Source organism: Macaca mulatta, chromosome 15 (genome assembly GCF_049350105.2).
Source record: "Macaca mulatta isolate MMU2019108-1 chromosome 15, T2T-MMU8v2.0, whole genome shotgun sequence".
Lineage (NCBI taxonomy): Eukaryota > Metazoa > Chordata > Mammalia > Primates > Cercopithecidae > Macaca > Macaca mulatta.
The window spans coordinates 17,170,446-17,186,498 of record NC_133420.1 but is presented as its reverse complement, the minus strand read 5'-3'; the positions used below and the strand labels follow the sequence as shown (position 1 = coordinate 17,186,498).

General features: G+C 50.1%; 1 protein-coding gene across 3 annotated transcripts in view; it reads left to right on the top strand.

The window, feature by feature from the left end:
- HMCN2 (hemicentin 2) overlaps nucleotides 1-16,053 on the top strand; it is a 178,031-nt gene that overhangs the window by 148,330 nt on the left and 13,648 nt on the right. For 2 of the 3 annotated variants that reach the window (XM_077967520.1, XM_015116555.3), the window contains exons 82-86: nucleotides 788-1,001; nucleotides 2,429-2,563; nucleotides 3,598-3,788; nucleotides 5,409-5,490; nucleotides 15,048-15,317. In XM_077967520.1, the coding sequence (XP_077823646.1) occupies nucleotides 788-1,001; nucleotides 2,429-2,563; nucleotides 3,598-3,788; nucleotides 5,409-5,490; nucleotides 15,048-15,317 (892 nt within the window). The remainder of the gene's footprint in view (nucleotides 1-787; nucleotides 1,002-2,428; nucleotides 2,564-3,597; nucleotides 3,789-5,408; nucleotides 5,491-15,047; nucleotides 15,318-16,053) is intronic. The other variant, XM_077967519.1, reaches the window with a different exon arrangement.

The window sequence follows — 16,053 nt, the reverse complement described above, 5'->3', positions numbered from 1 at the left end:
TGCCGGGTACAGACGGCCAGAACTAAGGCTCAAAGTGTACCTAGTTGTCCACCATTGCCAAGAGGCAGAACCCAAATTTGAACCTGGACCTCAGCAGCCAGCTCCTGGGGAAGGAGGGAACTCGGACTGGGGCTCAGGGATATGGCGATGACTTTGTGTCCCGAAAGCCTACCCAGTTGTTCTCAACCATGCATTCGCATTAACTGTCCTCTGGGTTTTGGGGAGTGTTGAGCCGGGGGTATGGGTGGGACCCCCGACCCCGACCCCCTTTCCCTCAGAACTCATCAGATTCTGCAATTTTGTGATGCGACCCTCTCCAGATGGGTTCAGTGGACACACGTAAAAGGGTCAGGGGCATTGGACCGAGCTACCTGGGGAGCCTGGTGGAGCAGTGGCGAGCGCACCAGCCCTGCTTGAATGTACCACAAAACTCCTCCTCTTGGAGCCCCTGCTGGGCCCTCTATGAGGGCACCAAAAGCAAGGCCTGCAGTGCAGATCAAGTTCTGAGCACAGGGCAGCACACAGTAGGTGTTTGGTAAACAGTAGCTATTGCGATCATGCAGTCAACCCTGGGGTTATGAAGCAGCAGAGCGTGTGAACGCTACAGGGCAGGGCAAGGGTGCGGTGGCGGTGGTGATGCTGACCTGTTTGCTAGCTGTGTGACCTTGGGCAAGTCACTTCCCCTCTCTGGGCTGGATGCTCCGTGAGAACCTTCAAGGGTTAGCGGCATCCTGACCTATGCTGAGGTCGGGGAAGTTCTCCGGCCAACCCCTTTCTTTGCCCACAGGGCGGGGACGCAGGCACCTATACCTGTACCGCTGAGAATGCTGTGGGCCGGGCCCGCCGCCGCGTGCACCTCACCATCCTGGCGCTGCCTGTGTTCACCACCCTGCCTGGGGACCGCAGCCTGCGCCTTGGGGACAGGCTGTGGCTTCGCTGTGCAGCCCGGGGCAGCCCCACCCCTCGCATTGGCTGGACTGTCAACGACCGGCCAGTCACAGGTCTGGGTCTGCTGGGCGTGGGTGGGACAGAGAGCCAGGACCCCGGGAGGTCAAGAAGGGAGGGCAGGTAGGGAGACCCAACCTAGTGGAAAGGAAAGGTTGTCAGTCAGCCCTGTTGGTCCTGGGTCTTCCAATGTGGCCCTATGTAGGCGGACAGGGCAAACCCAGCTGTGGCCATATGTGACAAGCCATATATCAGAGCTGGCAAGAGGCCGCCCGAGAAGAGTTAACCTAGAGACCTCAGGGCCAGGAGAGGGAGGCCTGTGTTCTAGCCCAGAGCTACTACTCCCATTGTGGGACCCTCAGCTAACCCCTTTTGTGGGGGTTCTGTCCTCCTACCGGAAACCCGGGTGATGTCTAGGGAGACACAGGGCCTGTGAAGTACCTGCTGGGTACTCAGTGTCTGCTGAGTTGATAAATTGCTAAGTCCCCTCCACTGCAAAATGATACTTTCCTATATTAGGATATGACATCACACATTCCTAACTCTGAGTCCCCAGGTGTGGAATACCCGTGCACACCTGTGGTGAAGGCTTTGCTGGGCCCCACCACTTCCTGGGGAGGGACCTTGGGCAAGTATAATAGTTTGGCCTCTCTGAGCTCCGCTCTCCATCTGTCAAATGGATATAACCAGGGGTCCTGAGGACAGAATGACAGTGGAGGGGCCGTGCTCAGCACAGGCCTGGCCCGGAGTAGATGCCTACTTGATGGTGATGCTTGTCCATATTCCTGTCCTAGAGGCAATGGCCAACCCCAGAGGAAAAGTCCATTATTAGAATCCTTCTCTTGGCCAGGTGCGGTGGCTCATGCCTGTAATCCCAGCATTTTGGGGGGCCAAGGCGAGCGGATCACCTGAGGTCAGGAGTTCGAGACCAGCCTGGCCAACATGGTGAAACCCCATCTCTACTAAAAATACAACATTAGCTGGGCGTGGTGGCACATGCCTGTAATCCCAGCTACTCGGGAGGCTGAGGCAGGAGAATTGGTTGAACCTGGGAGGTGGAGGTTGCAGTGAGCCGAGATCGTGCCATTGCACTCCAGCCTGGGCAGCAAGAGCGAAACTGTCTCAAAAAAAAAGAAAAAAAGAAAAAAAAAAAAAAAGGGAATCCTTCTCTCTAGAAATCATGGCAGTGTTTCAGTAAGTGCCCTGTGCAAAGAGGTCCCCAAAGACCTGCCCTTGACCGTTTATCAAACACACAGTGTGCGCTGGAAAATGGTAGAAGGCGGGTTCATTAACTGCAGCCTCCAGTGTGGCCTGTGCCTCCCAGGAACGGGTCTGGCTTGATCAGCCTTCACCCGGGACTCCCATCTGTTTCTGCGTTTTTATTAAGTTCCTGCAGGTACCCACGCACCAGGGAAGTGTTGAGGGCAGGAGTTCCCTGCACCCGTCTCAGAGTCCCCCTCGGGCTTCTCTTTCTCCACCACAGAAGGGGTGTCTGAGCAGGATGGAGGCAGCACGCTGCAGCGGGCCTCTGTCTCCAGAGAAGACAGCGGGACCTATGTCTGCTGGGCGGAGAACAGAGTGGGCCGCACGCAGGCGGTCAGCTTTGTCCACGTGAAGGGTAGGGCGCATTTCCCAGGTGGCTTCTCTCTCAAGACCTCCAGTCTACTGGAACCCAATCTATTGGTTTCCTGAGAACCTGGCCTCCTGTCCTCTGAACTAGTGGCTCCCCACCCTGACTGCATGTTAGAATCCCCGGGGGGACTTGAAATTCTAAAGCCCAGCTTCTACCTCCAACTCTGTAAACCAGCCTTGCTGGGGTGAGGCCTAGGCATCAGTATTTTTGACACTCCCAAGACGACCCTGGCTGCAAGTAGAATTGGAATCTGACCAATTGCCCTACAGCACTACCTGCAGCTGCATAGTGCCAGGGTAGAAGGAGAGCATGGGGGCCAGGGCATCCTGGCAGAAAAATGCCAGAAGCTTGCCAGCCAGCCGGTTGTCTCCTATGACCTACTCATCTACCAAGAGTAGCACAGGAGCCCTCGGTGATGCCATGACTTAGTCTGCACAACTTCGGGATGGGTGGGGCCGGATGGAGGGAATCAGCAGCCCCAGGCACCAAAAGAGAACTGCAGCTTTTGGTAGATCCAACCTCAGGAAACCAGGAAGGATATAAGCCAGTCCAGAGCCTCCAAGAGTGTTTTGAGATTAGCATGAATCTCATAGTGTTGCTTTGTACAACAGAGGTGTCTAGGGTTCTTGTTTTTTTATAGTTATTGATTTCCAAAGTACCTAGCAGGTACTCCGCTGCTAGTGTCATCCATCTGTGAGAGAGTGTATGACACGCGTAGCACTGCGTCCCTGCCTGTGCCCGTCTCAGGCATCGCTAATCAATCACAGCACTGTTCTCATTCAGCTTCAAATGCTTCTCAGCACAGTTCCTGGAAACCACTGCCAGTCTTTGTGACTTGACCCATGACATGGACACTGTTTGCTGTCCCTGATGCACTGACTACACACAACCATGCTGGGCTAGCAGGAGCCTCTGGAAGCCCCTGGAGGCAGGAGTTGGGCAGACCTTTGGGGTTTATGGGAGGTTGAGCCTGTAGGGAGCCTCTTTTCTGACAACTTGCTCCATGTCACCCCATGCAGAGGCTCCTGTCCTACAAGGGGAGGCTTTCTCCTACCTGGTGGAACCTGTAGGAGGCAGCATTCAGCTAGACTGTGTGGCACGTGGAGACCCAGTGCCGGCCATCCGCTGGATCAAAGATGGCCTTCCACTGCGGGGCAGCCGCCTCCGGCACCAGCTGCAGAATGGCTCCCTGACCATCCGCAGGACTGAGGCAAGGCGGGGCCTGGCACCTTGGGTGGGGCCACCAAGGACAACTCTATGCTTTTTCTGATTGCTCAAGAGGGTTCTTCATGTTGCCCCCCCCTGCTTCTGCAGTCTACAAAGCACCTCCCTGCCCATTCCCCAGACATCCTCCCACTACCACCAATATTGACCTCTGGCCACTTGGCTTTTCTGTTCCTCGGTCATCCACCCATTCAATGGAGCAAATTCGTTCTACCTTATAGGATTGTAATTAGAAATCAGTGAGATGTCTCATACGCATTATTTAAGAGTGATCTGTGGGTAATGCTCCCAAAATGTTGATTAACAACCTCAGGGGCAGGGTAGGCAGGTAATCATGCTCCCTATTTGCAGACGAAGACACTGAAGTTCAGAGAGGCCCACAGCCAATAAGTACAGGAGGCAGGGCCCCCACCCCCAGGTTTCCTGCCTCAGGGTCCGTGCTGTTTCCAAAGCCTTGGGCCCTGGGGCAGCCCCCTTAACTTCCATTTTGTGCCTCAAGTTCTGGTGATTGTGCAGAAATCCCCAAGTCAGTCCTGACTCAAGTTCATCTTAGGGGCCTTGATCTTACCCATTTGGGAGCCTTTCTCTGGGTAGTAATAATAATGGGACTAGTAATAAGAGTAGCAGTAAGAGCAGTGGTAATAATGACTCCTGTTGCCCAAGTACTAACTGTGGGTCAGGCACGGGGCCTCGCACTTAGCAAGCATTTTTCCATTTAATGCTTATAAGATCCTAGCAGTTATCATTCCCATTTTACAGAAGGGGAAACTGAGGCTCCAGAAGCATGAAAATGTCCTAAGTAATGGGTTCAGGGCAGTAAGCAGCGGGGTTGGGATTCAGTCCCACGTTGGTCTGACCTCCAAACCTACACTCTTAACTTTGTGCCATGCACTCCCCCCGAGTCCTTTGGGTGTGGCCCACTAGATACCATCTTCTGGGAGTGGATGGTGGCCTCAGACTGCCCCAGCCCCATCTCATGGTGGTGCTGCCACTCAGAAGTGATGTGAGCCAGCGTGCCACCTGAGTTCCATCACATATCCGTGGGCCACCTGTTAGGGCAACGCTGCAAACCGTCTCCCTTCTGGAAGACTCACTTTGCACACTGGCACAATAAATGCCCCGAGAGGGCCTGCCATCCTGTTTGTACAACAGAGGTGTCTAATGTTCTTGTTTTCCTCTACTTATTGATTTCCAAAGTACCATAACATGTCATCTAACTCACTGTCTCCCAAACTTACTTCACCATGGAACCCTTTTTTCCAAGGAGTCTCAAATAATGTGCCATGGGATAGTAAGATGTCAACGCACACAGTTTGGAAGAGGTGGATCTACACCATGCTTTCCCAGCAAGTTGTTCCACCTAAGGCAACAGGGACCTTAGTCACAGCCCCCCATTTTCGGGTGTGAAAAGGGGCTGGATTCTCTTTGCATGTCTGCTGACAAGTGGTCACAGAGGCCCTTCCGATGCTCTGTGGGGGATCAGGTGTCCCTGGCTGCTTCACAGCCTAAGTCCCTTGCTGGCTGGCTGGCCTCAGTCCCCTATCCAACTGTCTGAGCTGCTCGTCTTCTCTGAGCGCTGTGCCCCCTCTTCTGTGCCCACTTGCAGAGGGACGATGCGGGACAGTACCAGTGCCTGGCAGAGAACGAGATGGGCATGGCGAAGAAAGTGGTGATCCTCGTCCTGCAGAGTGAGTCTCGGCCTCAGCAGAGTGGGGACGTGGGAAGTGTGTTTGGGGACAGCGGTGGTGTGAGTCGCCTAGAGGGCAGACAGGCAGGGCCGAGACTTGGAATTCTTTCATTAATGCTTATTTGGAACACACAGTGAATCCTATCAAATGTTTCCCAAATGTGGGATGAGTGAGACTCAGGACTGAGCTCAAGAAAACCTGGCAACGTGGGGCGAGGGGGAGCTGGGCATTTAAAACTCAGACCAGCCGTCGAGATCACCGCAACAGCTCTCGCAGGTGCCAAGCAGCTCGTAGTTTACCAGGCGCTGTTTGAGCCTCAGGATAACACTGTGAAGTTGTCTCAATAGGGATTCTGTAGAAAATGTTTTATTGAAGATGAATACCTGTGGAGAAGAGCGAGGATCCGAAGTGCGGAGCTCAGTGAATTTTTATAATGCGAACCCACCCAGTTAACCAGCAGCCAGATCAAAGAAACAGGACAGCGCCGGCTGCCATCCTCCAGCATGCCCACCTCTGTTCACTGCCCCCTGCCCAATAATTATTGTTCTGGATTCTGCCTCTTTAAAAAAAAAAAAGAAAGAAACTTTATTGAGTTATAATTTGCATACCATAAAATTCACCCATTCATTCAATGCGATACTATTTAACCTTAAAAAGGAAGGAAATTCTAGGGCTGGGCTCGATGACTCACATCTGTAATCACAGCACTTTGGGAGGCCGAGGCAGGTGGATCACCTGGAGTCTGGAATTCGAGAACAGCCTTTCCAACATAGTGAAACTCTGTCTCTACTAAAAATACAAAAATTAGCTGGGCGTGGTGGCGTGCCTGTAATCCCAGTTGTTCAGGAAGCTGAGGCAGGAGAATCACTTGAACCCAGGAGGCAGAGGTTACAGTGAGCCAAGATCGTTCCACCATACTCCAGCCTGGGTGACAGGCAATACTCAGTCTCAAAAAAAAAAAAAAAAAAAAGAACAAAAGGAATGAAATTCTGACACAGGCTACAACATAGATGAACCTTGAGGTCATTATGCGAAGTGGAAAAAGCCAGTCACAAAAAAAGAAACCCTATATGATTCTGTTTATATGAGGGGCCTAGAGTGGTCAAAAGCATAGAGACCCAAAGTAATATGGAGCTTGCCAGGGGCTGCGTGGTAGGGAGAAGGGGGAGTTAGTGTTTAATGAGTCCAGAGTTTCAGTTTAGCCAGAGGAAAAAGTTCTGGAAATTGTACAACAATGTCAAATACTCAACACTACTGAACTGTACCTTACAAGTGGTTCAATTATAAATTTTATGTAATGTATTTTTTACCACAGTTATTGTTACTAATATTTTTTGAGACAGGGTCTGGCTCTGTTGCTTAGGCCGGAGTGCAGTGGCACCATCTCTGCTCACTGCAACCTCCGCCTCCCAGGTTCAGGCAATTCTCCTGTCTCAGCCTCCTGAGTATCTGGGATTATAGATGCCCGCCACCACGTCTGGCTAATTTTTGTATTTTTAGTAGAAACAGGGTTTCACCATGTTGGCCAGACTGGTCTTGAACTTCTGACCTCAGGTGATCCACCTGCCTTGGCCTCCGAACGTGCTGGGATTACAGGAGTGAGCCACTGCACTCAGCACTTGTGCGCATTCTTAAATGGAATTGTTTATCTTACTAGTGATTTTCTACAGTTCTTTACATACCATGGATATAGCCCTTTATCAGATACATGATTTGCAAATATTTCTCCCAGTCTGTGGCTTGTCTTTGCATTTTCTTAATGGTGACTTGAAGAGCAAAAGTGTTAAAATTTGGTGAAGTGCAAATTCATCCATTTCGTATTTTTTGAATCATGTATTTGGTGTTATACCTTTTAAAAATCTTTGCCTAACCTAAGGTCATCTTTTTCTTTTCTTTTCCTTTCCTTTCCTTTCCCATCTTTTTCCTTTCCTATCCTTTCCTTTCCTTCCTTTCTTTTCTCTCTTTCTCTTTCTTTCTTTTTTTCTCTTTCTTTCTTTCTCTTTCTTTCTCTCTTTCTCTCTCTTTCTTTCCTTCCTTCCTTCCTTCCTTCCTTCCTTTCTCTTTCTTTCTTTCTTTCTTTCTTTCTTTCTTTCTTTCTTTCTTTCTTTCTTTCTTTCTTTCTTTCTTTCTTTCTTTCTTTCTTTCTTTCTTTCTTGTCTTTTTCTTTTCTTTTTTTTCTTTTTAATGTTTTTGAGACAGAGTTTCACTCTGGTACCAAGGCTGGAGTGCACTGGCAAGATCTCAGCTCACTGCACCCCAAGGTTTCAGCATTCCTTGCGCCTCAACCTCCCAAGTAGCTGGGATTACAGGCCCGCATCACCACACCTGGCTCATTTTTGTAATTTTAGTAGAGACGAGGTTTCATCGTGTTGCCCAGGCTGGTATCAAACTCCTGGCCTCAAGCAATCCACCTGCCTCGGCCTCCTAAAGTGCGGATTACAGGCGTGAGCCACTGGGCCCTACATTTTCTTATATAATTTTTGTAGTTTTAGTTCTCACATTTAGGTCTGTGATCCATTTTGAGTTAATTTTTGTGTGGAGTAAGGGTCTAACTTCCTTTTTTGCATATGGAGAGCCAATTGTTCTAGTACCATTTATGTTGATCTTTAGTTTCTTTCAGTGATGTTTTGTGGTTTTCAGTGTACTGGTGTTATATTTTTGTTAAATTGATTTTAAGTCTTTTTATTATTGTTGATGCTATTTTGGGTGGAATTGTTTTCTTTGATTTTTGGATTTGTAATTGATAATATGTAGAGGTACAGTTGAATCTGATATTATGTCATGTATGAATAGGGACAGTTTGACTTCTTTCTTTCAAATCTGTGTACCTTGAAGTTTTTTGCTTTGCCTTATTGCCTTGATTGAACCCCCTGGTACACAGTTGAAGCGGCGAGAGCAGCCATCCTTGCCGGGTTCCCTGGTTCCCTGGTTTAGGCGGAAAGCAGTCGGTCTTTCACCATGGGGTGTGATGTTAGCCGTGAGATTTTGTGGACGTCCTTTCTCAGGCTGAGGAAGTTCCCCTTTTGCACCTAGTGTGTTGAGGGTTTGGGTCATGCGTGGAATAGGTTTGTGGTTCCAGACAAGATGGTATAGATGCACTTCTCCCTATTTCTCTTGCTAAGGACAGCTAAACACCCTGGCCTTTATCTAGAAGCAAACAGAAAGAGCCTCTGAAAAGTAGAGAAAAGAAGGAGGATAGACTACTGATCTTGGGACCTGAGGAGCAATGTGGTGTTGAGTGCCCGGGTGTTTCTTTTTGTTCCTTATATCCTGGAACCACCAGTGGGCTCAGACATACAGACACACACACACACATACACACACGCGGGCGCGCGCCGGCATGTGTGCACCTCAACAACAGCCTGTCCTCACTTGCAAGGAACTAGGATAAGGACAGCATAGTAAGAAAGAAAACTTGTAAATAACAACCCCCAACCGGGTGTGGTGGCTCATGTCTGTAATCCCAGCACTTTGGGAGGCTGAGGTAGCCAGATCGCTTGAGCTCAGGAATTTGAGATCAGCCTGGGGAATACGGTGAAACCCCATCTCTACCAAAAATACAAAAAAAAAAAAAAATAGGTGGGCATGGTGGCGCACGCCTGTAGTCCCAACTACTTGGGAGGCAAACACCATGAAAAACACCCCAGCCCCATCATCAAACTAACTGGGAGCCCGCATTTCCACCCTCACCCCCTGTACTGAGGCACTGCTCTCCCCACACTGGAGCGGGATGCTGTCAGGTGACACCTCATGAAGAGGCGGAATTGTCACCACTGTCATCTGAGTGGGAAGCTCCTCCCCTATCAGGCCAGGTATGCAGCCAGGGTAGTGCCACCAGAGGCCCAGAGTGGGCACGCCTCCACCCATGCCCAGCAGTAATGAGGCACCCCTCCCTGTTCCGGGATGTCCATGGAGGCCTCGTTGGGAACCTGGGCTTCCGCTCTGACCTGGCAGAAGTGAGTGGCACCGCTTTTTCTTGGCAGTGTTCCAGATCTGCCGAAAATGGAAGATTTAAATAAAAATCTGAGTCATACAATACTGAAACTCACTTACATGTCAGGAGCAAGGAAAATCTCAATTTACATACCAGGAACAAGGAAAATCTCAATGAAAGCAGACAACAGACATCAACTGAGATAGTAGACATATTAGGTAATCTGATAAGGACCTTTTTTTTTTTTTTAGACAAGGTCTGACTCTGTTGCCCAGGCTGGAGTGCAGCGACATGATCATGGCTCACCTCAGCCTTGGCTCAGGTGGTCATCCCACCTCAGCCTTCCAAGTACCTGGGACTGCAGGCACATGCCACCACACCCGGCTGATTTTTATTTTTATGTATTTATTTTTTTGTAGAGATGGGGTCTCCTTATGTTGCCTAAGCCAGTCTCAAACTCCTGGGCTTAAATGATCCACCTGCCTCAGCCTCCCAAAGTGGTGGGATTACAGACATGAGCCACTGCGCCTGACCCAGACTGAACTGTCACCACTGCCACCCACTGAGGGGGAAGCCCCTCGCCTACACAGGCCGAGTGGGGAGCAATAAGCAGTACCCCTCTCCCTCCCAACCAGGGTGGTGCCAGCAGAGCCCCACCTGAAGCGCCAACTCCCACCAATACCCAGCAATAATGAGGCACCGTCCCCATTCCCGGGTGTCCATGGAGGCCATGTAGGGAACCCGGACTTCCACTTCCACTCTCCTCTGGCAGAAGTGAGTGGCACCTCCTTTCCCTGGCAGTGTTCCAGGTCTGCTAAGATGGAAGATTTAAATAAGAACCCAAATCTTATCATACTGAAACTCACTTATCATACCGAGAACCAGGAAAAATCTCAACTCGAATGAGAACCGACACGCAACAGACACCAACTGAGATAGCACAGATGTTTGAGTCATCTGATAAGGATTTCTTTCTAATTTTTTGACGGGATCTTGCTCTGTCACCCAGACTGGAGTGCAGTGGCACAATCACAGCTCACTGCAGCCTTGACCTCCCGGGCTCAAGCAATCCTCTCACTTCTCAGCCTCCCAAGTAGCTGGGACTGCAGGTGCACACCACCATGCCCGGCTACTTTATTTATTTTTTGTAGAGATGAGGTCTTGCTATGTTGCCCAGGCTAGCTGACAGGGATGCTACTATGAGCAGTTGTCAACATGCTTGAAACAAGTGAAAAAAAAAATAATAATAACAAAATCTCAGCAAAACATGGCTGTAGAGTAATTTGAAGTTCAGGCAGTTTTCAAGTCGGCCTCGGTTTGACTGTCCTTTGTACCCCTCAGGTCTCCCCTGCACAGGTGCATATTTCCCACGTTGGCCAGGGATTGTGGGGAGCCGATCCAGCCTGTCTGTGGCTCCTTCATTTCCAGGTTCTCCCCGTTAAGTTGCTGGCTGGGCCCCTGCTCTTCTCAGCCAGGGCCATGCCACAGGCCAGCACAGCAGCCGTTTCTCTTTTGGTTCCTACCAGTTTTGCCCCTTTTCCTGATGATATTTCTCAGGGCATGCTTTCATCTTCTACTGCACATTAAAACAGCCCTCAGGGGTGGCAAAAGCTGCTGGGTTTTTTGTTGTTTTTTTGTTTGTTTTTTGAGACGGATTCTTGCTCTGTCGTCCAGGCTGGAGTGCAGTGGCACGATCTTAGCTCGCTGCAAGCTCCGCCTCCCGGGTTCTCGCCATTCTCCTGCCTCAGCCTCCGGAGTAGCTGGGACTACAGGCGCCCGCCACCACGCCCGCCTAATTTTTGTATTTTAAGAGAGACGGGGTTTCACCATGGTCTCGATCTCCTGACCTCGTGATCCGCCCACCTTGGCCTCCCAAAGTGCTGGGATTACAGGCGTGAGCCACCATGCCCAGCCCCACAGCTGCTGTTTTTGACAGTCATCCCTAATAAAATCACTGTGATGGTCACAGTGGGATAAGGATGGGCATAGCCCTAGGCAGGAGACCAAAGGTTTCACTGTTCTTATCCAAAGTTCTAGAGGCTTTTTTTTTTTTTTTTTTTGGAGACAGAGTCTCACTCTGTCACCCGGGCTGGAGTGCAGTGGCACGATCTCAGCTTACTGCAACCTCCACCTCCCAGGTTCAAGAGATTCTCCTGCCTCAGCCTCCCAAATAGCTGAGATTACAGGCACCCACCACCTCATCACAGCTAATTTTTGTAATTTTAGTTGAGATAGAGTTTCACCATGTTGGCCCAGCTGGTCTCGAACTCCTGACCACAGGCCATCCACCCACCTCAGCCTCCCAAAGTGCTGGAATTACAGGCGTGAGCCACTGCGCCCAGCCATAGAGGTTTTTTATGGATAAATGCTTCTTAAGACCTGGCACGACGGCTCACAACTGGGCAACACAGTGAAATCCCATCTCTACAAAAAATAAATAAATTAGCCAGGTGTGGTGGCACGCACCTGTAGTCCCAGCTACTTGGGAGGCTAAGGCGGGAGGATGGCTTGAGCTGGGAGGTCAAGGCTGCAGTGAGCTGAGATCGCATTCCAGCCTGGGCGGCAGAGCGACACTCCGTCTCAAAAAAAAAAAAAAAAAAATGTAAATGCTTCTCAATTTGTTGTGTGTCTTTGGTTGATTTTGGGAGCCCTGAAACTGTTATTTGGGGCAAGTATATCCAGTTTTATGCTTGTTTATGGGGGCAGTTAGCTGACCTCTTCCCTGAGCCACAGCTGATGACTGACTCTTGCTTGTTTTGACATTTATTTATTTATTTATTTATTTATTTATTTATTTATTTATTGAGATGGAGTCTCACTCTGTCACCCAGGCTGGAGTGCTATGGCGCGATCTTAGCTCATTGCAACCTCCGCCTCCTGGATTCAAGCAATTCTCCTGCCTCAGCCTCTCGAGTAGCTGGGATTACAGGGACCTGCCACCACACCCGGCTAATGTTTGTATTTTTAGTAGAGACGGGGTTTCACCATATTGAACCTAGGAATTTGAGAAGAGTCTGGCAAACATGGTGAAACCCTATTTCTACTAAAAAAAAAAAAAAAACAAAAATTAGCCAGGTGTGGTGGTCTGTGCCTGTAATCCTAGCTACTTGAGAGGCTGATGCAGGAGAATTGCTTGAACCTGGGAGGTTGGTCTCGAACTCCTGACTTAAGGTGATCCACTCACCCTGGCCTCTCAAAGTGTTGGGCTTACAGGCGTGAGTCGCCATGCCTGGCCTCGACCTTCATTTAAATGGAATCACCCCACACGCGCTTTTGTATAGACTCTTCTTTTGCACATCATTATTTGTGGCATTCGTCCGTACTGTTCACATGGAATTCGTTTATTGGTTCTCATTGCTGTATGTTTTTCTGCTACATGGATGTACTACAGTTTATTCGTGTATTCCACTGTAGGTTAGTTTCCAGTGATGGGCAGTTTAGAACAGGGCTGCTGTGACCTTCTTACGCACGCCCTCCAGTGAACGCGCACACACACTTGTGTTGGGGTATTTGTCCAGCAGCAGAAGCGCTAGGTCTCGTAGTACACGTGTTCCGCTTTAGGACACATGGGCTGTGTCGTATCTGACGAATGGCTCTCAAAGATAGGTCCAGGTCCTAGTCCCCAGGGCCTGCGAATGTTTCCTTACTTGGAAAAGGAATCTTTGCAAATGTAATTAAGTTAAGGATCTTAAAGTAGGCAGATTATCTCGGTGGCCCCTAAATGCTATCACAAGTGTTTTATTTTGGGGTGTGTTTTTTTGGGGGTTTTTTTTGAGATGGAATCTCGTGCTGTTGCCCAGACTGGAGTGCAGTGGCGCAATCTCGGCTACTGTAACCTCTGCCTCCCAGGTTCAAGCAATTCTCCTGCATCAGCCTCTCAAGTAGCTAGGATTACCAGCACAGACCACCATACCTGGCTAATTTTTTTTTTTTTTTTTTTTTTTTTAGTAGAAATAGGGTTTCACCATATTTGCCAGACTCTTCTCAAATTCCTAGGTTCAAGCAGTCCACCCACCTCAGCCTTCCAAAGTGCTGGGGTTACAGGCATGAGCCACCATACCCGGCTACAAGTATTCTTATAAAAGAGAGCCCGGGCCGGACGTGGTGGCTCATGACTATAATCCTAACACTTTGGGAGGCCGAGGAGGGTGGATCACCTGAGGCTGGGAGTTTGAGACCAGTGTGATCAGTATAGCAAAAGCCCGTCTCTACCAAAAGTATAAAAATTAGCCAGGCGTGGTGGCGCACGCCTGTAATCCCAGCTACTTGGGAGGCGGAGGCAGGAGAATCGCTTGAAGCCAGAAGGCAGAGGTTGCAATGAGCTGAGATCGTACCACTGCACTCCAGCCTAGGTGACAGAGTGAGACTCTGTCTCAAAAAAAAAAATAGAGAGAGAGAGCTGGGGAAGTGTGGCAGGGGAGAGAGAGAGAGGAGAAGGTAAAGTGGAGATGGAGGCAGAGGATGGATTGTTGCAGCCTCAGGCTAAGGAATGCTGGCGGGTGGAAGCTGGAAGAGGTGAGGAATGGGCTGTCCCCCAGAACCTCTGGAGGGAGCAGGGCATCTGAACTTTGGCCCAGTGAGGCTGATGTGGGCCTCCTGGCCTCCACGGTTTCTCCCGTGTTTCTGCAACTTGCTGCAGCATCTGCAGGAAGTGAACACACAGGCACACAGCAGCCCACTTTGGCTGAACCACATTGCATTTCCACCGCAGTGTGTGCGAGTTCTGCTTGCTCTGCAGCCTCACCAGCACTGGGCCTTTCCCATCCTTTCCATGTTAGCCTTCCAGGAGGGTCTGTGATAGTAAGTGGACAGGAAGCATCATCCCCATATTTCAGATGGGAACACTGAGGGTCAGGGAGTGACTTGGTGAGAGTCACCCACAGTAGGTGACAGAGCCCTAGAGGCAGTTCTGACAGATGGCCCCGACTTCATTGGAAGCAGCCTAACTGTCCTGTAGGAGAGGCTTGGTTTAGCCAATCCCAACAGAGCCAGGCAATAGAAGACTACCTAGCCACTAACAACAGATATGCAACTGCGTGGAAAGGTAGTTACGATCTATTGGGGAGGAAAAATAAAAGCAGATGGCCAGGCGTGGTGGCTCATGCCTGTAACCCCAGCACTTTGGGAGACTGAGGCGGGTGGATCACCTGAGGTCAGGAGTTCAAGACCAACCTGGCCAACATGACGAAACTATGTCTCTACTAAAAATACAAAAGTCAGTGAGGTGTGGTGGCAGGCGCCTGTAATCCCAGCTACTCAGGAGGCTGAGATGGGAGGATCACTTGAACCCGGGAGGCGGAGATTGCAGTGAGCCAAGATCGTGCCACTGCACTCCAGCCTGGGGGACAGAGCAAGATTCCGTCTCAAAAAATAAAATAAAATAAAATAAAATAGTAAAGTAAAATAAAATAAAAGCAGATATGGCCATATGATCATATTTTCATAAAGCAACAGTGTCTAGAGGGAAATATTCAGGAAGGATGACTGGGTGGAAGGATCCTATGCAGTTCTTATTTTCTTCTTTCTGCCTCTCTGGATTTCTTAGTATGTCTAAATGAACATATTCCACTTGAATATGCAAAAATAATTAAATGTTCCTAAAAGCCACCTGGGCCTCCCACAGGTGCTCCGGTGTTCCAGGTGGAGCCCCAGGACATGACAGTGAGATCCGGGGATGACGTGGCTCTGCGATGCCAGGCCACTGGAGAGCCCATACCCACCATTGAATGGTTGAGGGCGGGTCAACCCTTGCGGGCCAGCCGGCGACTCCGGACCCTGCCTGATGGGAGCCTGTGGCTGGAGAATGTGGAGACTGGGGATGCAGGCACCTACGACTGCGTCGCTCACAATCTCCTGGGCTCTGCCACAGCCCGGGCGTTCCTGGTCGTGAGAGGTACGGGGCGGCCCTGTCTGGACCTCTGTGGACAGAGGCAGGATCTCTTGCCAATGGGGATTGTGTAGTGCTTATGGGGGACCTGTCCCCTGCCTTGCCAGCTCCCCACCTCTTCCCTTTGCTTTGTCACAAGCCCAGAATGAACCCCTACCCTGCCCGTTTACAGTTGTGGAAACTGAGTCTTGGAGGTGCTAAGTGTTTGCCACTCATCTTGGACAGGGAACACTGGCCTGGCTGTTCTCTCTTAACTGGCACAAATGCATGTCCTCTGTCTGGACGCTGCACAGCCCCTGGAAGCAGGCAGAGGAAGTCAAGGGCATCCCTGGTGCCCTCAGGGGCTGCTGCAAAAAGTCTGTGGGTCAGTGCGTGTCCCAGGTGTCACACATTGCCTGGCCATGGCAGGTGGTTGGAAAAGTGATGGCTTCCTGGTGGGATGGACCCCTGCCATCTCAGATTCCTCAATCAGCTCCCTTCTCCCTTGGGTCAGACCAACTTTAAAATTAAGAAAAGATCTATCCTGAGAAACCACAGTAAATGGATTCAGCCCTGCATAAAGGCAAGTCATAAGATATTATTTCTGTGGCCTGTGCCTCCGGAGGGAACACTCCATATGTGTGGCGATGTGTCCCCATCCCTGTACCTGGCAGACATCACTAATCTATCACCACAAGGGAACACTCCCTATGTGTGGCAATGCATCTCCCTCCCTGTCCCTGGCAGACATCATTAATCTATC